The sequence below is a fragment of the Gadus macrocephalus genome, chromosome 7, assembly GCF_031168955.1.
Source record: "Gadus macrocephalus chromosome 7, ASM3116895v1".
Taxonomy (NCBI): Eukaryota; Metazoa; Chordata; class Actinopteri; order Gadiformes; family Gadidae; genus Gadus; species Gadus macrocephalus.
In genome coordinates, this window is record NC_082388.1 from 24840137 (window position 1) to 24863406 (window position 23270).

Here is a 23270-nt window from a genome sequence, read left to right on the forward strand (position 1 = left end):
AGAGCGTTGTATTTCATCCAAGGCGAGCAATGTATTATTATGAACTCCTACAAGGAATTCAAAGTTCAAATCACAGCCAAGGGGAACACGGTTGCCCATAATATGGCTAGGGTGGCGTGCTGGCAAAAATAGGCAACCGTGTTAATTCGTAAGTGAAAAGATTCTGCATATTGTCTACAAAATATTATGTATCATCATCCCTTTTACCCCCATATATGTGGGGCCCCATGAATTGCGAGCCCAAGTACCGGGAATGCACTCGATCTCCGACCCAATATCGGACGTGCACGTCAAGTTGCTTGCTTTTAGTGGCGTGGTTCAACGTCTCAAATATCAAAACAAAATCAGCCTTGTTGACGCTGCAGATTCGCTCGTTTCGGATGAAAGGCGCTGGTCCGAAGCAAGTTATATACGCCGTTTTGTCCCTTCCAGCCATAAAGGTGCTCGCGATTTGAGAGTCAGGGAACATCAAACCGAAGAGATCTCCTATCCCCTCATTCGAGTTGTATGACTGGTGCTTGACCACTGTGTTTAGAATCCACAACACCTCCGCTTTCAGTGTTGGTGTCGCACCAAATGCTACCCTCAGGTCAGTGCTAGCAGCGCGGACCGTCTGCGGCGGTGGGGCCGGGGCAGAGATGCAAAACGTAGAAATGGCTGGGGTCTGTGTGTGGTTCCTGGCAGAGGTTTTATGTTTTTGGCTCTGCATATGGCTGACGACAGCCTTAATCCCCATGGTGCCGAGCTTGAATGTAGGCTACTTTTGCACGGAATGCATCTGGCCTGTTCTGGGTTGGCAACGGACGCTAGCCAACCTCGGAAACGGACGTCTTCCAGCCAACTGACGTTGAACTTGCATTTACCCATTGTTGCAGACTAGCTAGCAAGCGCGCAGACATCCGTTTATATATGCAGCTAGCAAGAAAGTAGCCCCTCGTACATCTCCTTCCCGAAAAGTCCCGCGAGAAAAATAAAAATGTAATTACCCTGCCCCGACAAATTTAAGACCTCCGAGTTATACATTTAAGACCAGCATATGACATTTTAGACGAATTTAAGACTTTTTAAGGCCTTAAATTTAGAAAAATGAATTTAAGACTTTTTAAGACTTTTAAGACCTCCGCGGACACCCTGCCTACCCCCCCCCCCCGTCAACAATTCAGCGCAGGGGGCTGGTAGGGGGAATTCGGGGGGCCCATCAGTACCTCTTGTATACAGGGCCCAGGATTTGGTGCAACGGCCCTGTGTGTGTGTGTGTGTGTCTGAGACAGTACATTGTCATCATCAGCAGATACAGCCTCAGGAGCAGACAGGAGGGGGGCCCGGGCTCCGGCCCCTGTACCCTCATTGGCTAAGGTTCTCCTCTGGCCTCGGCACACTTTATCAGTAATCATTATAACAGGGGGGTCGTTGTCCTCACACTACCCCCCCACGGTGTCCATGCATGGCCCTGCTCAGGAGGGCTTCCGATGGGCATCCCGCTCTAAAGAGTTCTGATGTCTGAGCCAAGGCCCTGTTCCATCCATGCATTGGCTGGGTGGAAAAACCCTTTCACCCAGGAAACGGGAGTTCATTTAGATATTATTTAGAACTTGGTTAGGTCCAAGCAAAGACTTGGTGAGGTTAAGGTTGTGGTGGATGAATGGTTCAGGCATCACAACTATTTGGTTAGGTTCAGCAACAAATACTTTTTCAAAACTAAATTTTCTCACAACCTTCATAACTACTGCAAATGGAAGACATTGTAGTTAATTGGTTGAAGACTGCAGAACACGAAAACCTAAGACCATCAGAGGCAGAGTAGGACGGGTCATGCCTAAATTGATTTTGTTAAGACTTGTGCCTAAGATAAGGATAGTGTGTGTAACAACTTTTGATACACAAATAAACATCAACACGTTACAAGTATTTCATTCATTTATTTGTATTTTGCACAATATTACTTTCACAGAATATGTACCATCCTGTTTTAAATGTAAACAAAACACATTGAATTTGCAAAATCGTATCAACCCAGAACCAAGTAAAGAACCCTATTCATGAACACCTCCGCCAATGATATATCTATGCCTGCATATGCAAAATGCATGAATATTAAAGCTGGCACATGGATAGAGTTCATAAAGTGACATGAAGCTAAAACATGAAGGTACGGTTAGAAAATATGACAATTAAACAATATCCTTTTGGATCATCAACCTGTTCATTTGCAGGGTCCATATATTTGTATTCATAAAGTATGCTGATGTTGATTCATGGAAAGATTACAGATGTAATGGAGGTATCTTGATATTCATCTCTGGAACGCATAGAACAGTGAGCATGGTATTGCTGTCAAAATTTGAATGACACACCATGTTTAGCATAAGAATAGACTGCATCATTTTAAATCATATTTAAACTTTTGGTCACATCGTACAACAATACAATGGATTTAATTCTCAAAATGAAATGGGTTGAGGAAGTGTCTTCAGTTACAAAATAAAAAATCACTGAGAACACAATTCTTAGTGTTTGTTGCCAAAATCAAAAACCTGATTATTGTTCTGATTACGGTGAAAAATGCTTTGCCAAACAAAACAATTCCCTCAGATGGTAGTGATATATATAACCTGGAACAATTAATATTGTCGAAGTCGATAACATAACCCAAACATTTAACAATGAACCAATCTAAGATTTGACACCACAACACAATATCTTATATTTAACATCACATATGGATAATCAATTTGACAGCAATTTTTGAATGCTTCAATTTTGCGAGCACCCTTTTCAGAGATTGTTTGATTTCCTGAGTCTGCAGAACATAAATTAGTGGGTTCAACGCTGGAGGTAGGACAGCTGCAAGAGAAAGACTAATGATCCTTGCATTGCGAGGCATTTGAGTGTCAAATGTGAAAGTGAATGGCCAAAGTGGCCAAAGTGGTGCCAATGCACGTGTAACTGATCAAGACAAACATCAATGGAACCCAAAGAATGAAAGCTGGTAACACTTTGGCAATAATGAAATTAGGCCGATTGTCATTGCAGGCGAGTCGAAAGAGCGGCCCATGGTCACAGAAATAGCTGTTGATAACAACAGACCTGCAGTAGGACAGCCGTGTTAGAAACCCTACAAGTACGAAGGTGACAAGTATGGCGATAATCCAGCAAGTTGCCACCAGTGAGAACATGGTCTTCAGATTCACAATGATACGATAACGGAATGGAAAGGCGATCGCTATTAGCCTGTCAAAGGAGAGTAAAGCCAGATTGAGAGACTGCATGAGGAGGTTCAAGCAATAAAAAAACAAATAGGTTAAGCAGTGGCTGTACGAGATGTACTTGTTGTTGAACCAGAACGTGTCGATAACCTTGGGCACCAGGGCAGAGTTGCCAAGCACATCTACAAACGCCAAGTTAAACACAGCAATATACTTTGGAGTCTTGAGACTCTGGTCAAAGCATATCAAGGCCATCACTACGGTGTTTTCCACCACTGACATGATGTATAGCACCAGTAAAAATAAATAGTAGTAGTTAACATGAGGGATGCCTGAAAAGCCACTTATAATAAAGTAGGCTGGTGTCACAATAGTCACGTTAGAGTCCATTGTTTGATGTCCAAAGGATGTTAGAGAGCTTGACCAGCTCCTCTCTCTATGCATGTATGTATTCAATCTGTCTCTTTCTCTCCCTCTCCCTCTGTTCAGGGTGATGGGTGGGGCAGCTTTATGGCTCAGCCTGACAGTACATTGTCGTCATCCCCAGATACAGCCTCAGGAGCAGACAGGAGGGGGCCCTCAGGGGCCCTGGCTCCTCCCCGGCTGCCCCTATGCTCTAATGGCTAAAGCTCTCCTCTTTCCCAGGAAAACACCATTAAAACCGTTTTTACTTTTTCATAATAGCTTTTCAATTGTTAATGCAGCCGATTATTTTGTACAGTACCATTGTAAACTATCCAATTGAACTGAATCATTATATTACTTCATATAAGAGAGAGCACATCACACCAGTCCTGGCTCAGCTGCACTGGCTCCCTGTCAAATTCAGAATTGATTTTAAGATTTTACTCTTTTTTTTTAAAGCTCTTAATGGCTCAGCCCCCCCTTATATTACTGAAATGCTTTCTCCACCCTCCACCTCTAGGTTGACCCGGTCATCCACAAAACAGCTCCTATCCGTCCCCCGTACACGTCTTAAAACGAAAGGTGACCGGGCATTCTCTGTTGCTGGGCCAAACCTATGGAATCCCCTTCCACCCCACATCAAGTCCTCTACCACCCTTGCCAGTTTTAAGTCTAATTTAAAGACATACCTTTTCACTCTTGCTTTTAACAACCCTTAACATCCTTAACCTTGTTCTTACTATTTTTATTGCTCTCTTTCTACTTATTTTCTACTTATTTTATCCAATTCTTTTTTAGTCAAGACCTGTGTGTCCCTGGGCCCCTTTCAACAACTGTCTTGCCCAACCCTGACTTCTGCAAATGTAAAGCGCTTTGGGTCAACTCCTGTTGTTTTTAAATGTGCTATATAAATAAAAGTGACTTGACTTGACATCCATGCTTATAACCGGGTGGTTGTTGCCCTCGAATTTCCCCCATTATGTCTGTGCAGAGCCCTGCTCAGGAGAGATTCTCATGGGCATCCCACCCTAAAGAGATCTGATGTCCGAGCCAAGGCCCTGTTCCATCCATGCATCTGCTGGATGGATGAACCATTTCACCAAGGAGACCGAAGTTCATGTCACATATTCATTTGAGACTTATGGTACTAAATATTTGTATTTTTTTTATTATTTACCTATGAGTTCAAACAACACAACACTTCGGTAAGGTTTAGGTCGCTGTGGAGGGATGGTTCAGGCAACACAAAGGTAGGTTTTAGGAAACAACCACTTTTTACCGCAACAACCTTTTTCCTCACCCTTGACAAAACCTAAGACAATAAGAGGCAGAGTAGGGCTTGCCTTCGCTAACCCAGGAGAAAATCTAAATTGATTGAGATTATTCCTGATGAGGGATAGGATGTGGCTAGTATTAGTTTCAATGCTTTGAATGCGTTTGTTTTTATTCATATTGTCTTGGCATCCCTAAGCAGCAGGAATTCAAGGCAATTGTATATTTAGAAGACTTTTTCCATATAAATCCATGTACCTTACTCTTGTATTTTAGTGTCAAATAACTTTGTCCCAGACATTTGAGCACTGCAGGTTTTAACAGTATTAATTATATCCTGGGCTTGGGCTATCTTTGCCAAATATGCGCTAATGCCCATGTAAGCGATCAAGATAAACAGCAATGGAACCCGAAGAATAACAGTTGTAAACAAGTTGGCAAGTGTATTATCAGCCTGAATGTTATTGCATGCAATTTGACAAAGCAGTCCATGGACACATAAATGGCTGATATCGACATCGATGATGAGCTCATTTAAGATCTGATTTTAACTTTTTGTCATATAGATCACACAAAAATAATGCATTTATTTCTCAGAATTAAATTGGCTTAGAGTTATTATTCTTCAGTTCCAGAAGAAAAAGGTTTTATTACCAAAAATTCACTGATTACTATTACAAATGTTTTGCCTAACAAAAACTGTACGCTTCAACACAATGTCTGAAATGAAATATCACATTGATGTTCTACTTCAATGCAATTTTTGATTGCTTCATTTTGTTCAACATCTTTTTCAGAGACAGTTTGATTTCCTTAGTCTGTAGAACATAAATCAGTGGGTTAAACGCTGGAGGTATGACTGCTGCAAGAGAAAGACAAATTATCCCTGCATTGCGAGGCATTTTAGCGGCAACATTAAAAGTGACTAGAATAGGTAAGTAAAAAATAATTACCAACATTATATGGGCACTGCATGTTTTAAAAGCCTTCATCCTATCTTGTCCTCCAGCTATTTTAGCCAAAGCTGCACCAATGCACATGTAAGATATCAAGATAAAGAGCAATGGAGCCCAAATAATAAAAACTGGTATCACTGTGGAAATGATATCATTGGGCCGATAGTCATTGCAGGCAAGTTCATAGAGCGGCCCATAGTCACAGAAATAGCTGTTGATAACAACAGACCTGCAGAAGGACAGCCGGATAAGAAATCCTACAGCTACTAACATGTCAAATATGGAGATAATCCAGCAAGCAGCTACCAGTGAGAACATGGTCTTCAGATTCACAATGATCTGATAACGTAATGGAAAGGTGATCGCTATTAGCCTGTCAAAGGAGAGTAAAGCCAGATTAAGAGACTGCATGGTGAGGAGCACATAATAAAAAAACGAATAGGTTAAGCAGTTGCTGTACGAGATGTACTTGTGGTCGAACCAGAAGGTGTCGATAACCTTTGGCACCAGTGCGGAGCTGCCGACCACGTCTACAAACACCAAGTTAAACACAGCAATATACTTTGGAGTCTTGAGACTCTGGTCGAAGCAGATCAAGGCCATCACTATCCCGTTTTCCACCACTGACATGATGTAGAGCACCAGTAAAAATAAATAGTAGTAGTTAACATGAGGGATGCCTGAAAGACCCATGATAATGAAGTATGCTGGGCTCACAATAGTCATGTTAGAGTCCATTTTTTGATATCCAAGTGATGTTAGAGCTTGACAATAGCTCCTCTCTCTTTATGTGTTTATGTCTCTCCCTCTCCCTCTGTTCAGGGTGATGTGTGGGGCAGCTTTATGTCTCACCCTGACAGTACATTGTCATCATCACCAGATAAAGCAGACAGGAGGGGGCCCTTAGGGGCCCGGGCTCCTGCCCCTTTGCCCTCATTGGCTAAGGCTTTCCTCTGGCCCAGGAAAACACCATTAAAACCGTTTTTTCTTTTTCATAAAAGTTTTTCAATTGTTATTTTTACTTCGGCCGATCATTTTGTTTATATCAGTACCATTGTAAATACATCCAATTGAACTGAATCATCATATTACTTCCATGCTTATAACCGGGTGGTTGTTGTCCTCGTATTTCCCCCCATTATGTCTGTGCACAGCCCTGCTCAGGAGATTCCCATGGGCATCCTACTCTAAAGAGATCTGATGTCTGAGCCAAGGCCCTGTTCCATCCATGCATCTGCTGGATGGAAAAAACTCATTCATTTCACATTTTCATTCTAGACTTAGTGTACTTAATATTTGCATTTTTTTTTTTTTTATTGACCAATTAGTTCAAGCAACACAACACTTCGGTAAGGTTTAGGTCGTTGTGGATGAATGGTTTAGGCAACACAACTACTTGGTAGGTTTTAGGAAACCACTACTTTTTACCTTAACAACCTTTTTCCTCAGCCTCAACAAAACCTAAGACAATAAGAGGCAGAGTAGGGTTGGTCATGCCTTCGTCATCCGGGGAGAAAATCTAAATTGATTCTGTTAAGAAAGACTATTGTGCCTAAGATAAGGATAATGTCTGCACTCTGCACCAACTTCCAATATAGTATACGTTAACACAATGCAACTGTTTTTCACTTAACTACAATAATTTGTGTTTTTGCAAAGTATCAGAATCATGTATCAACCTGTTTCAAATCTAAACAATACACATTGGATACGCAAAATCAATCGAAAACAGGGCCAAGCAAATGAAAACCTCTGCCAATGTAATGATATGTCTAAGCAGGCAACTGCAAATGCATGAATATTAAGGGTGGCACATGGATAGAGTTCATAAAGTGATTTGAAGCTCAAACAGTCATCACATGAAGGTACAGTTAGATAAGATGACAATTAAACCATTTCCTTTTAGATCATCTACCTGTTCATTTGCAGGATTAACATATTTGTATTTATAAAGAATACAGATTTATTTCAGGGAAAGATATGTTATCGATAATGATGTATTATCTTATTTATTATCTTATATAATTGAGATCTCAACTCATCTTGTGTAACTTGATCGTATTTATTATTTGATGTTTAGTAGTTAGCAGCATGCACCTTTTAACGTTGGTATGCATACCGTCAATGAACTAATGAGGAAGTAGATGTCCCGGATACAATGTTTTTTCTCATGTAACAAATAGCATGGTGTTGCGGTAGAAGTTTGAATGACTTTAATGATGAGCTCACGCCGTGTTCAGCATAACAATAGGCATTTAAGATCATATTTAAACGGTTTTGTCACGTAAATCAGGGGTTCTCAACCACCGGGCCGTGGAGCATAGGCCGCAGAGATTTAGAAATGAACCTTCCAAAAGTAAAAATATGTTATATGCTTATTGCATACTGTTAACAGACGATGAACAAGCTCATCCTTACGTTTTTATTGACTTGAAACGTACACAGTATATCACAGCCATGTTGTTAGAATGTGACAATGTTACTGTCTATTAAAAATGTGCATATGGGTAAGGCAGGCATATAATGGTTTGTGCCTGGTAGCTGCATCAGAGACTCTTACTGGTGGGTCGGGCATCTGTATCACAAATAAGTGTTTTTTAATACTGAAAAACAACGATGACAGAGGTTTTCCATAACAATTAAAATACCCTCAGGAAGTAGCGATAATTTAACTAAAATAAACGTAATAAAATTAATTTTGAAGAAGTTGATAACATTAACATACTTCTATATATATTACATCTTCAAGCAAAACATTTAACAATGAACAAATCAACGATGTACCCTGCAAAACTTTATCTTAATTTAAATATCCCTTTTGATATTCTATTACACAGCAATTCTTGATTGCCTAATTCTTTTGAAAACCTTTTTTAGGGACTTTTTGATTTCCTGAGTCTGTAAAACATAAATGAGTGGGTTCAACGCTGGAGGTAGGACAGCAGCAAGAGACATGTTAATGATCCGTGTATTGCGAGACATTTTAGCCTCAAAAGAGAAGGTGACTAAAATAGGTAAGTAATAAATAGTCACCAACATTATATGAGCACTGCATGTTTTAAAAGCCTTCATTCTATCCTTGGCTTTGGCTATTTTGGCCAAAGCTGCGCCAATGCACATGTAAGTGATCAAGATAAACAGCAATGGAACCCAAAGAATAACAGTTGTTAACAATATGGCAAATATAACATTAGGCTGATTGTCATTGCAGGCTAGTTTATAAAGTGGCCCATGGTCACAGAAATAGCTGTTGATAACAACAGACCTGCAGTAGGACAGCCGTGTTAGGAGCCCTACAGCTATCAGGTTCCCAAGAATGGAAAAAATCCAGAGAGAGGCCACCAGTGAGAACATGTTCTTCAGACTCACAATGATCTGATAACGCAATGGAAAGGTGATCGCCACTAACCTGTCGAAAGAGAGTACAACCAGATTAAGAGACTGCATGGTGAGGGTCAAGAAATTAAAAAACTCATAGGTTAAGCAGTTGCTGTACGAGATGTACTTGTTGTTGAACCAGAACGTGTCGATAACCTTGGGCACCAGGGCAGAGTTTCCGAGCACGTCTACAAACGCCAAGTTAAACACAGCAATATACTTTGGAGTCTTGAGACTCTGGTCTAAGCAGATCAAGGCCATCACTATCCCGTTTTCGGCCACTGACATGATGTAGAGCACCAGTAAAAAGAAATAGTAGTAGTTAATATAAGGGATGCCTGAAAAGCCCATGATAATGAAGTATGCTGGTCTCACAATAGTCATGTTAGAGTCCATGGTTTGATTGATGTTAGAGAGCTTGACAATAGCTCCTCTCTCTTTATGTGTTTGTGTCTCTGTGTCTCTCCCTCTCCCTCTGTTCAGGGTGATGTGTGGGGCAGCTTTATGGCTCAGCCTGACAGTACATTGTCGTCATCCCCAGATACAGCCTCAGGAGCAGACAGGAGGGGGCCCTCAGGAGCCCGGGCTCCTGCCCCTTTGCCCTCATTGGCTAAAGTTCTCCTCTGGCCCAAAATAACCTCCTAAAGACCTTTGTCCTTTTTGGGCTTTTTCTTTTCCATAATAGTAATTTTGTTGTATTTTTTACTACTTCTTATTTAGTTGAACTATAAATATCATTGTAAATATCAGATCCAAGTTCATCGGTTATCATTATAACCACGGGGTGTTTGTTCTCGTACTGCCCCCCAAAATGTCAGTGACGGCCCTGCTCAGGAGGGAATGGGTATCCCACTCAAAAGGCCCTATTTCATCCATGCATTCATTAGATGTGGGGGCAATGGGGCAGTGATAGTTGAATTCTGTGGGTCAGGGTTTTTCAGGCACTGGAATTGATGTTAACGATAATTAACGATATTCCAGAGGGTTGATGTTGTGGTAGGCTTTTAGGATTAGCAGAAGAGCCTGTGAAGAATGGGTAAGAGTTTCAACCCGCAGGTTTTCCGCACCCTTTGGTGGATGTCGTCAGGCCTTTCATAGTTAACACTGGCTAATCTGGTGCCCTAAATTCTCGAATGAGAGAGGGGCCGGTTGGTTGGAATCTGGTGAAGGGAGGGCTCTTGGCGCTTTGACGCACTTGTCTAATAAGTCCTGAGTATCTAAACGATTTCAGAGATTTAGTCAAGGAAAAAAGGGATTGTTCGGGTATAATTGGTTTCATATTCACTGATCATTCCTGATGAGGAATATGCTGTGCCTAGAAATAGTTTCATGGCTTTGAATGTTTTTTTTTATTCAAATTGTCTTGGCAGCCCAGGAACTCAATGCAATTGTGTTTTCAGAAGACTTTTTCCATATAAAACCATGTACAACCATTTTAGTGTCAAATAGCTTTGTCCCAGACATTTGTGATTTAAAGGGGTCACTGATGTAATCTATGGAACATTTAGTGTTCACCATTAAATTTTGTATTGTCAACTAATTTCATAAACACAAGCGACATTCTTCGTGCCATTGTTCAAAATGGGCAGGTGAATGCAATACTGAACAATTTGTCAAACAAAAAAAGGCCAAAGTGCATCATGAGGTTGAATATGTTGCTGCACGTTGTGACACCACTTTCAGCCACACCCATAGTCCAAATTAAGCCTTCTCTGTATCAATCTACAACTGAGCAAATGCACCAAAATGTGCAAGGCATCATTTGAGTTAATGTGTGAATGGATCTATTAAGAAGTCTATTGACTAAGCAATCAAACTCTTTGCTCGGCAACCTTCAATTCAATTCAATTCAAAGTGTTTATTGTCATATGCACAAAAGAGATATTCTCAGTTGTACAATGAAATTCAATGGCGAGGCCAATTTTTCTGCGATAGAAATAACAGTTAATGGTGTAAAGTATATTTGATTATCCTATAAAAGTGGGTTTATAATGTTACTCACTAACTGGGGTAGTTCATTGCGTTTATTCTTCGAGATTTATTTATCTTTTCAGAAAGACTTTAAGCCTTACATAAGATTAGGATAGACAATAGATATTGTGTGTACAAACATCCGACAATAGACTATACACAGTAACGCATAACTATTTTCATTTAAAATAATAACAGACCTCTATATTTCACTTTGTTTACACCTTACTACAGCCTCTTGGTTATTTTCAAATAGTTTGAACACAATGTTTTACAAACAGAATCATGTTCCAGCCTGATTTAATTTAAACAAGAGGTATTCAATGTGCAAAATGTAATGATGTTGAATGAATAATTTGGGCATTTCTGTAAGAGTTTCTGTATAGATCCATGCGATGTTCGTGCATTTCAGAAGCAGCAGTTCTTCTCAACCATGGCAGAGAAACGAGTCTTTACTCGTTGTGGAAGTACCAGAGACGTCTTTATGAATCATAATATCTATCCAAGGCGCACTTAACTTTTGGCCGAGATATTAGATATTATATTATTATCATTATTATAAAATTATATTATATAGATATAGAATTCCGGGAGTCCGCAAACGGCAACAGTACCTTCTCCTCCATGCTGTGGTTCACTCTGACAGCTAATTTGCAGTACAGCTAGACACCAGAAACAGAGGGGACTAGTGGTAGGCGAGATTTGTTTTTCCTAAAAGCATTTTCCAGTAAACAGCTTCGAAAACCTGTGTTCTGGAACTCATACTATGTTTACTTGTTGGAAAACACCATAATTTGTCTCCTTTAATGGCAGATTATGATTGTTTAATTCTTGTGAACATTTCTTTGAGAGACTGTTTAATTTCCTGTCTGTAAAAGAGTGTGTAAAACGTAAATAAGTTGGTACAACGCTGTAGGTAGAACAGCAGCAAGAGACATTAATTATGCTAACATTTGTTGGGATTTTAGCATGTAATGTGAAAGCGATTAGAATAGGTTAGTAACAAATGGCCACCAACATAATTTGAGCACTGCCGTTTCTAAAAGTCTTAATTCTATCCGGGGTTTAGGCTATCTTAGCCAAAGCTGTGGCAATGCACATGTAAGTGATCAAGATAAACAGCAATGGAAAACGAAGAATAACAGTTGTAAACAAGTTGGCAAGTGTATTATCAGCCTGAATGTTATTACATGCAATTTGACAAAGCAGCCCATAGACACATGAATAGCTGATAACAACAAAAATGATGAGCTCATTTAAGATCCCCATTTTAACTTTTTGTCACACAGATCACACAAAAATACAATGCATTAATTTCTCAGAATTAAATGGGTTAAGAGTTATTATTCTTCAGTTACAAAATAAAAAGATTTGTGCTGACTATTACAAATGTTTTGCCTAACAAAAAATTTACACTTCAACACAATATCTGAAATTAAATATCACATATTGATATTCTACTTCACTGCAATTTTTGATTGCTTCATTCTTTTGAACACCTTTTTCAGAGAAAGTTTGATTTCCTGAGTCTGTAGAACATAAATAAGTGGGTTAAACGCTGGAGGTATGACTGCTGCAAGAGAAAGACAAATTATCCTTGCATTGCGAGGCATTTTAGCGGCAACACTAAAAGTGACCAGAATAGGTAAATAATAAATAATCACCAACATTATATGGGCACTGCATGTTTTAAAAGCCTTCATCCTATCCTGTCCTCCAGATATTTTAGCCAAAGCTGCACCAATGCACATGTAAGATATCAAGATAAAGAGCAATGGAGCCCAAATAATTAAAACTGGTAACACTATGGAAATGATATGATTGGGCCGATAGTCATTGCAGGCAAGTCGATAGAGCGGCCCATGGTCACAGAAATAGCTGTTGATAACAACAGACCTGCAGTAGGACAGTCGTGTTAGAAGCCCTACAGCTATCAAGTTGACAAGGATGGCAATAATCCAGCAAGCAGCTACCAGTGAGAACATGGTCTTCAGACTCACAATGATCTGATAACGCAATGGAAAGGTGATCGCCACTAGCCTGTCGAAGGAGAGTACAACCAGATTAAGAGACTGCATGGTGAGAGTCAAGAAATTAAAAAACTCATAGGTTAAGCAGTTGCTGTAAGTGATTTTCTTGTGGTCGAACCAGAACGTGTCAAAAACCTTGGGCACCAGGGCGGAGCTGCCGACCACGTCTACAAACGCCAAGTTGAACACAGCAATATACTTTGGAGTCTTGAGACTCTGGTCTAAGCAGATCAAGGCCATCACCACCCCGTTTTCCACCACTGACATGATGTACAGCACCAGTAAAAAGAAATAGTAGTAGTTAATATGAGGGGTGCCTGAAAAGCCCCTGATAATGAAGTATGCTGGTCTCACAATAGTCATGTTAGAGTCCATGGTTTGATGTCCAAGTGATGTTAGAGAGCTTGACAATAGCTCCTCTCTCTTTATGTGTTTATGTCTCTTTCTCTCCCTCTGTTCAGTGTGATGTGTGGGGCAGCTTTATGCCTCACCCTGACAGTACATTGTCATCATCACCAGATACAGTCTTGGGAGCAGACAGGAGGGGGCCCTCAGGGGCCCGGGCTCCTGCCCCTTTGCCCCCATTTGCTAAAGTTCTCCTCTGAACCAAAATAACCTCCTAAAACCCTTTTTCCTTTTTTGGGCTTTTGCTTTCCCTTAATAGTATTTTTCTCTGTATTTTTTAATACTGCATATTTAGTTTTCTAACTATAAAGATCATTGTAAATATATCAGATCCTCAGAAGTTCATCGGTTATCATTATAACCGGGGGGTGTTTGTTCTCATACTGCCCCCCAAAATGTCAGTGACGGCCCTGCTCAGGAGGGAATGGGTATCCCACTCAAAAGGCCCTATTTCATCCATGCATTCATTAGATGTGGGGGCAATGGGGCGGTGATAGTTGAATTCTGTGGGTCAGGGTTTTTCAGGCACTGGAATTAATGTTGCGATATTCCAGAGGGTTGATGTTGTGGTAGGTTTTTAGGATTAGCAGAAGAGCCGGTGAAGAATGGGTATGAGTTCCAACGCGCAGGTTTTCCACACTCTATGGGGGATGTCGTCCGGCCTTTCCTGGTTTACACCAGCTAATCTGGTACCCTACGTCCTCCAAGGAGAGAGGGGCCGGCTGGTTGGAATCTGGTGAAGGGAGGGCTCTCTGCGCTTTGACGCACTTGTCTAATAAGTCCTAAGTGTCTTAACGATTTCATCGATTTAGTCAAGGGAAAAAGGGATTGTTTGGGTATAATTGGTTTCATATTCACAGATTATTCCTGATGAGGGATATATAATGTGCCTAGAATTAGTTTCAAGGCTTTGAATGTTTGTTTTTTTATTCACATTGTCTTGGCAGCCCTAAGCAGCAGGAACTCAATGCCATTGTGTTTTCAGAAGACTTTTTCCATATAAAACCATGTACCTTAGTCTTCCATTTTAGTGTCAAATATCTTTGTCCCAGACATTTGAGATTTAAAGGGGTCACTGATGTAATCTATAGAACATTTAGGGCCCTATCTTGCATCCGGCGCAAGTGACTAATGCCGCTTTTCCACTGCATGGTACCAGCTCGACACGACTCGACTCGATTCCACCGCGGTACCATGGTATCTGGTACCTGAAGTGGCTGCTTTTTCTAGTACCTACTCGTTCTAGGTTCCAAGCGAGCTGAGCCGATGCTAAAAGGTGACGTCGGCAGACGGCCGGCGACTGATTGGCCAGAGAGTGTGACGAAGTCACGAGAGCGACATGGCAACCATGCTGGTAACATCCATAGCAGCGCCGCAGCCAACATGTTCCACTTCTCCAACTTCTTCAACATGCCAGCTAATAATAGTAATGCGGTCGATGTCCTCCATTGTTGTTATGTGGGTTCTGTCCATGTGTGGGTTGCGTATGTGTTGTTTGCGTCGCGTACACAAATACGTCACGGCCCTTTCGCGCAGCCGACCCCGCCCACGTCCAGGAGGTACTATTTGCGGTGGAAAAGCACCCGTGCTGCTACCGTGTCGAGTCGTGTCGTGTCGAGTCGTGTCGAGTCGAGCTACATGTGCGGTGGAAAAGCGGCATTAGTCACTGGCGCATGTGTCGTTGCTAGTTTACAACTGGCGCAGAGCGTTCTTTTCCCACCACCGCCACTCGCCGGTAAATTAGGGATTGATCATGCGCCCCAAGGGGCGGTTCGGCGGAAAGAGGAGGCGTGTTCTGGCGCAAACGGTATTTTGCCGTTTCTGAATACCATTGCGCTACTGACCAGGAAATACCTGGTTTAAAGTCAGTGGCGCGTTGTTCAGATGCTATTTTAAGGGCGCATGCGATGCATACATGCGCATGCGATGCATACGGATTGCTTGTGCACCTCGCGCATACACTTTGCTTCTCCCATCTACCTAGCCGCACATTCTTGGTAAATTATTAGGGAAAGAACAGCTGATGCAGCGGTAATAAGTTGTACTTTTAAATCAATGCATCTGCAAACACCGTACAGCAAACACATATTTTCTTGACAGAGACATCGTGTAGGCCTACATGCCCATAACTTTTAGGATTGATGAGTATTTGATCGTGAAAAACATTGTTTTACCTCGAGTGAGTGTAAAGAATGAATGAATGCGCGCGTGTGTGCTCTGTTTAAACACACGCAAACTAAACACGTAACGCATAATACAATCAATGGCAATGTCTATTACCGCGGGGACACATGCATATTAGGATAGCATACAATACTGATTACAAACAATGTTTATAATGTATTGCGTATATCATTAAATAGAACCACAGTTACCGCATATCACATGTTATATCATATACGTTTTCTTTGCCGACATTTATTTGAGGACTCAGTATTTCTGAAGTTGTGGAAGAAAACCCCTTATTCCATGTGTGAATCAGGCCATATTATTTGGCAATAAACTGAGCCATTTGCAGTTTGAAATTCATGTGCATTTGTCTCATCGGAGACTGCAGACGCGCTGTCAAAATATCAACTTGTCCGATTCAAATGCGCTCATGGCTCTTAAAGGCACCCAGTGCAACTTTCGAGGCTTAAAAATAAACATTCAATTTCTAGTCTTTTTTACACGTAGTAAGTTTCAATAACTCCATACCATTACATACCGACATTTAAGCAGCAAAGATGAGACGTCGTTGTGTGGTGAGAACTGATACAAAATCGATAACAACAACAATGCCGCCATTTTCTTTATTTTTTGTAACCTACAATAAATAAAGCGGGCTTCCAGTCAATGGAAAAATGGCTTCTCCCCACCGGCGATTGTTGTTGTTTACGATTTTCTATCAGTTCTCACCACACAACGACGTCTCATCTTTGCTCCTTGAATGTCGATATGTAATGGTATGGAGTTATTGAAACTTACTACGTGTAAAAAAGACTAGAAATTGAATGTTTATTTTTCATTGAATGTTTACATAAAGTTGCACTGGGTGCCTTTAAAGGGGATGGGAGCTGGCACTCTCATTGGTTTGTTGGACGTTACGCCCAAACCACCCCTACGGGTAACTAGGCTGCTTCAGACCAACCCTTTTGACACTTGCGCCGCGACGCAAGTGTCATTTATCCGCCTGTAAAATAGCGATAGCGCCGTAGAACCGCCCACAAAGCTACATGCGCTTTGCGCTTCCCACTTGCGTTTCAGACCGTTAAAATAGGGCCCTTAGTGTTCATCATTCACTTTTGTATTGTCAACTAATTTCATAAACACAAGTGACATTCTTCGTGCCATTGTTCAAAATTGGCAGGTGAATGCAATACTGAACAATTTGTCAAACAAAAAAAGGCCAAAGTGCATCATGAGGTTGTTGCTGCACGTTGAGATACCACTTTCAGCCACACTCATAGTCCAAATTAAGCCTTCTCTGTATCAATCTACAACTGAGCAAATACACCAAAATGTGCAATCATCATTTTAGTAATTGTGTGAATGAATCTATTTAGAAGTCTACCCGCTGCGCAATGTGTCGTCGGAGCTCTATATCTAATCGTTCTTATTTTTTTGCATTTTTTATTTAATTAAACCGCAGCCTTTTGCGGTTATACATACGCAAAGGCTGATATCGCGATTGCGATTAGATTAATCGTGCAGCACTAGTATTAAGCTGTGCATGTAAACTGGCTCACTTTGAAAACCGCCCTTGATAGGGAGCTATCCTCCGCTGGTTCGTTTGAGATCAGTGGCTCTCGGACACTCGCGAGCATATCGACCGCGAAATAGTTAAGTTATCCTTCAGTGTCCCTGTTTGGGGAAAATTCTTTCTCTGCCTTTGACCCATCCGGGAGCTGGTGAAAACATGCACACCGGCATACCTGGAGCAGTGGGCAGACGCTGTGCAGCGCCCGGGGAGCAGCTGGGGGTTTCAGGTGTCTTTCTCGAGGGCACCTCATCACTGGATGAGGGCGTAGGAGAGCGCTGAACTACGACTCCCCCCGTCCACTTTTTTTGTGTCCCGGTCGGTTCGAACCGACCGCCCTCCGGTTACTTGTCCAACTCCTTATCAAGTAGGCCACGGATGCCCACCCACCACAACGGCTGGCGTCACAATTTAAGTTAGGAATAGGCTGGATAGGGTATCATGAAATTATCTACTGAACTTTTCCCACAAACTGCATTTCCAAATAAATAAACAGATGAATGAAAAAATAAATACATGCATAAAAAAATGACTTGATTACTTAAAATAGATAAACCAGGAAATGTAAAATAACAAAAAAAACATAATACAAATGATGTAAAAAAATATTACATCATGTAGCCTATACATTTCCTGCAACTGTCATAGGTGTCCTAATGACGTCCAAAAAATACCCAGTTCAAAGGTGTTGAACATCAATATGACATCCAAGTTGGGTCATGGATTGACATCCAAATAGTAGACCTAGTTTGGACGTCGCACAGATGTCCCAAATTGGTCATGGACAAACGGACCAGATATAGACATGATCTCCACGTCATTCCGACATCCAATGTTTAGAGGGTATTGACTAAGCAAACGAACTCTTTGCTCAGCAACCTTCAATTCAATGACAAGGGCAATTTTACTGCAATAGAAATAACAGTTAATGAAGTAAAGTATATTTGATTATCCTATAACAGTGTGTTTGTAATGTTACTCAATAAGTGGGGTAGTTCATTGCGTTAATTCCTTCGTGATTTCTTTTTCTTTTCAAATGGACTTTCAGCCTTTTGTTACGCGGCTCAGACATAACAAAGAAACGGGGCAGGAGACAGCGCGACAATCCACGTTTCTTGTTTTAATTGCGTGAAAAGCATGAATCAAAACTGGTCTTGACAATCAGAGCAAAACACAAATCAAATCTCCCGCCGCAATCTCTCGGAGGCCGGGCCCACTTTTATCCGGTTCACGGGACACGCCCCGTACGCAGGCACACCCCCATCCTGGAACATGTTGGACCAGGCCTATGAGAGCAAAGGCAGACAAAACAAGTAGCACACACACGATGACACCTGAAAGGCCAATGTGGCCGTAACACCTTATATAAGATTAGGGTTGATATTGTTTCTACAAACTTCCGACAATATACTATACACCAGGGGTCGGCAATTAAGTTTGGCCTGGGGCCATTTTTTTTTCCAGCCAGTAGGTGGCGGGCCAGAACATTATCAAAGGCTAGTTCAAGGAATTGTCTCCTCAGAGACAACGCAGCGATATCATCATGAGCAGTTCTAACTGGAGAGAAAATGAAATCCGCAAGCTGCTGATCAAGTGAGAGAAGCCAGGTGCAGTCCTATTGAACAAAGACGTTGAAAGATGGTGAGATCTACGAGAGAGACGCAGAGGAACTGTCCTTACGAGGGCTTTGTCGGGATAAAAACCCCTAACCTGTCCCTAACCCAAAAGTGGTCTACAAAATAAAGAATATGTTGGCGTTTTTGCACTTGTAGTTAATGCGTTTGTAGCCTACACTCAGATGTGAACTCATTCTTGCATGCAGGTCTCTTCATTCATAAAAAATAAAAACATTTGGGAATATGCAAATTAGTCTAGACTCCGTGACCAGCCCCGCCTTCTCCAGTGAACCAAGAAAGCCCGCACCGTGACGAACGGGGGATTTTACCCCCTCGGTTTTACACAGGAAACTTGAGATAAGACGGTGAAATCGCCGGGCATGCCAAGCCTTGACCGAACCGGCTTGGCAGTGTAGAAAGGCCTTATGCTGAAGAGAGGGCAGTAGGCCTAGTGCGCACCTTAAAAAGCAGCCAACCACTCTGAGAACACTTCACACAATACAACACAACACACACCACAGCGGGTGCTGACTGACTGCACAAACACACACAAACACACCACGGCGGGTGCTGATTGATACACCTCATCAGAGTCTCTACTTGCGTTAAACAGCAAAGTCTCGCAGCTTGGCGTCTTAAATCTTTTGTGGACTTTCGTCAACAGCTCCTGCTTTCTCTACATGCAGTATCACACAAAAACACGTAATGTCGGGTCGCCATGGTTGTTGTATATAGGCCTATAAACGGGGGTTCTGTTTAATTTAATATTACATAGTTTCCAATAACTCCCGCAGAGCCCCTCGCAGTTTACGATTGTGTCTCTAACCATCCGGGAGTAGCAGGATTTGATACTATTAAATTCAAAAACGGTTGTGAAAGAAAAATAAGTTCACTGTATCAGGTCATTTATATTTAAGCTAACAGATAAAGTTATTCGATATTCAAAAAATAAATAAAAAGATCATATAACTTCAGAATAATCTGGCGGGCCAGTTGCCAACCCCTGCTATACACAGTAACACATAACTATTTTCATTTAAATAATAATAACCCACCTATATATTACTGCAGCTCCTTGGTTATTTTCAAATAGTTTGAACAGTGTTTCACAAACAGAATCATGTTCCAGCCTGATTTAATGTAAACATGACGTATTCAATGTGAACATTTTAATGATATTGAATGAATAATTTGGGCATTCTGTAAAATCAAGACATGTTATCTTAAGGAGGGGATTTTATTTATTTGTTTGTTTTTATCAACCAATAGCTATCAAAGGATGTACAATACAACACAATATCATGATGGCAGTTTGTGATTGTTTTATTCTTGTGAACATTTCTTTTAGTGACTGTCTGATTTCCTGAGTCTGTAAAACATAAATGAGACGGTTCAACGCTGGAGGTAGGACAGCAGCAAGAGACAATAATTATGCTGACATTTCGAGGTATTTTAGCATGTAATGTGAAAGCGATTAGAACAGGTTAGTAATAAATGGCTACCAACATAATTTGAGCACTGCAGGTTTTAAAAGTCTTAATTCTATCCAGGGTTTGGGCTATCTTTACCGAAGCTGCGCTAATGCACAAGATAAACAGCAATGGAACCCGAAGAATAACAGTTGTAAACAAGTTGGCAAGTGTATTATCAGCCTGAATGTTATTGCATGCAATTCAACAAGACACATAAATATCTGATAAACAACAATGATAAGCTCATATAAGATCCCATTTTAGCTTTTTGTCGTATGTGAGCACTATTACAAATGTTTTGCCTAACAAAAATTGTACACTTCAACACAATATCTGAAATTAAATATCACATATTGATATTCTACTAATTTTTGTTTGCTTCATTCTTTTGAACACCTTTTTCAGAGACAGTTTGATTTCCTGAGTCTGTAGAACATAAATCAGTGGGTTCAACGCTGGAGGTATGACTGCTGCAAGAGAAAGACTTATTATCCTTGCATTGCGAGGCATTTTAGCAGCAACATTAAAAGTGACTAGAATAGGTAAGTAATAAATAATCACCAACATTATATGAGCACTGCATGTTTTAAAAGCCTTCATCCTATCCTGCGCGCCATCTATTTTAGCCAAAGCTGCACCAATGCACATGTAAGATATCAAAATAAAGAGCAATGGAGCCCAAATAATAAATACTGGTATCACTATTGAAATTATATCATTAGGCCGATAGTCATTGCAGGCAAGTCGATAGAGCGGCCCATGGTCACAGAAATAGCTGTTGATAACAACAGACCTGCAATAGGACAGCCGGATTAGAAATCCTACAGCTACTAACATGTCAAAGATGGAGATAATCCAGCTAACAGCCACCAGTGAGAACATGGTCTTCAGACTCACAATGATCTGATAACGCAATGGAAAGGTGATCGCTACTAGCCTGTCAAAGGAGAGTAAAGCCAGATTAAGAGACTGCATGATGAGGATCACATAATAAAAAAACAAATAGGTTAAGCAGTTGCTGTACGAGATGTACTTGTGCTCGAACCAGAACGTGTCGATAACCTTTGGCACCAGGGCAGAGCTGCCGACCATGTCTACAAACGCCAAGTTAAACACAGCAATATACTTTGGAGTCTTGAGACTCTGGTCGAAGCAGATCAAGGCCATCACTATCCCGTTTTCCACCACTGACACGATGTAGAGCACCAGTAAAAATAAATAGTAGTAGTTAACATGAGGGATGCCTGAAAAGCCACTGATAATGAAGTATGCTGGCCTCACAATAGTCATGTTAGAGTCCATTGTATGATATCCAAGTGATGTAAGAGAGCTTGACCAGCTCCTCTGTCTCCCTTTCTTCAGGTTCATGTCTTAGGCCAGCAGTTTTATGCCTTACTCTGACAGTAAAATGCCTTCCTCATCAGATACAGACCTGACTCCTGCCCCTTTGTCATCATTGGCTAAAGACCTCCTCTTGCCCAAAAAAAACCCCTGTAGAAACTTTAGCCGCTTCTCAGTACCAATGGTGCGTTCGAGTATTCTCTGCGAACCGACTCGGATCTCGGATCTGACGCCACGCCCACACTTCAAGCGTTTTATTTTTATTTCGCTCGGTCGTTGGAGGAAAACATGGACGCCACCCGGAAAGCTGTTGTCGCGGTAGCATTGGCAGAGGACCAGGCGATCCAATATAAGTAGGCTATAGGCCATAGTCAAGTCAAGTCAAGTTTATTTAGATAGCACATTTAAAACAACAGTAGTTGACCGAAGTGCTGTACACAAATACAATATATTTGTGTACATAGGCAGAGATACGGACGCAGTAAGGTATTGCAGTAATACGAGTGATTGAAATTACAATTTAAGCCACCAAAGTGGTCCAAGCACAATGAAAACAGTTCATACTTCAAGTCACAATGGGCGCAGCCATCTTGAATTCTGTCTCGGAATTTCGCTCGGTCACCACTGAGTTCAACCGAGATGGCGAGATCGCCGTCCGAGGAAAAGGGGCGTGTTTGTGCTTGTCGCTTGGCAATGTCCTCGGACCTCCGAGACGGATGGATATTAAAACGCACCACAAGTACGCAAAGTTCGGACTTCCAAGTACAAACTTCCGAGATCGGGAGGGCGCACCTGAAATTGGAACAGCAGCGGATTCGGTTGGACAGATTGTATTTGAACTGTGCTACCGCCTCATGTAGGCATAAACTACTCTACAATATAAACAAATCATATCAAACAAAACCAAAGCCTCTTTCATTTTAAAATAGTATATCGATATTTTAGATGAACGGGCCTACATTTTTGTTATATTTCTAAAATGTTCCTATATAGCCTATATTATAGCTTAGATAAAAAAAAAAATTTTTTAGGACTCTATATGTAAACGGTATATAGGTAGGTTTTTGACAGATGTCAGTGTCATTTGTATAAATGAAAAGATACTAAGCGGGGAAATGCATCCTCGATGGAATGGCCAGTTTAAGAACGAATCAAGAACATTTCCAGGTTGGTAGACTATACTTGACTTGATGCAAACTTTTAATTGGAACAGCACTTGGGCTACCACTGATGACCTTTCACAAGAACGCAAGTACACAAGTACAGAAAAGAACGCAAATTGAGAAACGGCTTACATTTATTTCTTTGGGTGTTTACTTTTCCATGATAGCTGTATTATTGTTGTAGTTTTAACTACTGCAGATTCATTAGTTTATATCAGCATCATTGTAAATATATCAGATTGAACAGAATCATTATCATTCTGTCATCAATACAACAGGGGGATTGATGTCCTCGTACTTCCCACGGCAATGTCTG

At 41.1% G+C, this 23270-nt stretch overlaps 4 protein-coding genes and 1 pseudogene across 4 annotated transcripts; all 5 read right to left on the bottom strand.

The window, feature by feature from the left end:
- Positions 1-1289: 1289 nt before the first annotated feature.
- On the bottom strand, positions 1290-3650 carry LOC132462019 (putative gustatory receptor clone PTE01; annotated as a pseudogene).
- Positions 3651-5617: 1967 nt separating this feature from the next.
- Positions 5618-6593, bottom strand: LOC132462010 (olfactory receptor 2A12-like). The gene has a single exon (XM_060057559.1). The coding sequence runs from the start codon at positions 6575-6577 to the stop codon at positions 5630-5632; it is 948 nt and encodes a 315-aa protein (XP_059913542.1). The 5' UTR covers positions 6578-6593; the 3' UTR covers positions 5618-5629.
- Positions 6594-8667: 2074 nt separating this feature from the next.
- On the bottom strand, positions 8668-9637 carry LOC132462018 (olfactory receptor 9G19-like). Its single transcript, XM_060057566.1, has one exon. The coding sequence runs from the start codon at positions 9611-9613 to the stop codon at positions 8669-8671; it is 945 nt and encodes a 314-aa protein (XP_059913549.1). The 5' UTR covers positions 9614-9637; the 3' UTR covers position 8668.
- A 3008-nt stretch (positions 9638-12645) lies between these two features.
- On the bottom strand, positions 12646-14717 carry LOC132462012 (olfactory receptor 2A12-like). The gene has a single exon (XM_060057560.1). The coding sequence runs from the start codon at positions 13591-13593 to the stop codon at positions 12646-12648; it is 948 nt and encodes a 315-aa protein (XP_059913543.1). The 5' UTR covers positions 13594-14717.
- A 5853-nt stretch (positions 14718-20570) lies between these two features.
- LOC132462006 (olfactory receptor 1E16-like) lies at positions 20571-21897 on the bottom strand. The gene has a single exon (XM_060057555.1). It carries the CDS (start codon positions 21816-21818, stop codon positions 20790-20792), a length of 1029 nt encoding a protein of 342 aa, XP_059913538.1. The 5' UTR covers positions 21819-21897; the 3' UTR covers positions 20571-20789.
- Between the last annotated feature and the right edge of the window lie 1373 nt (positions 21898-23270).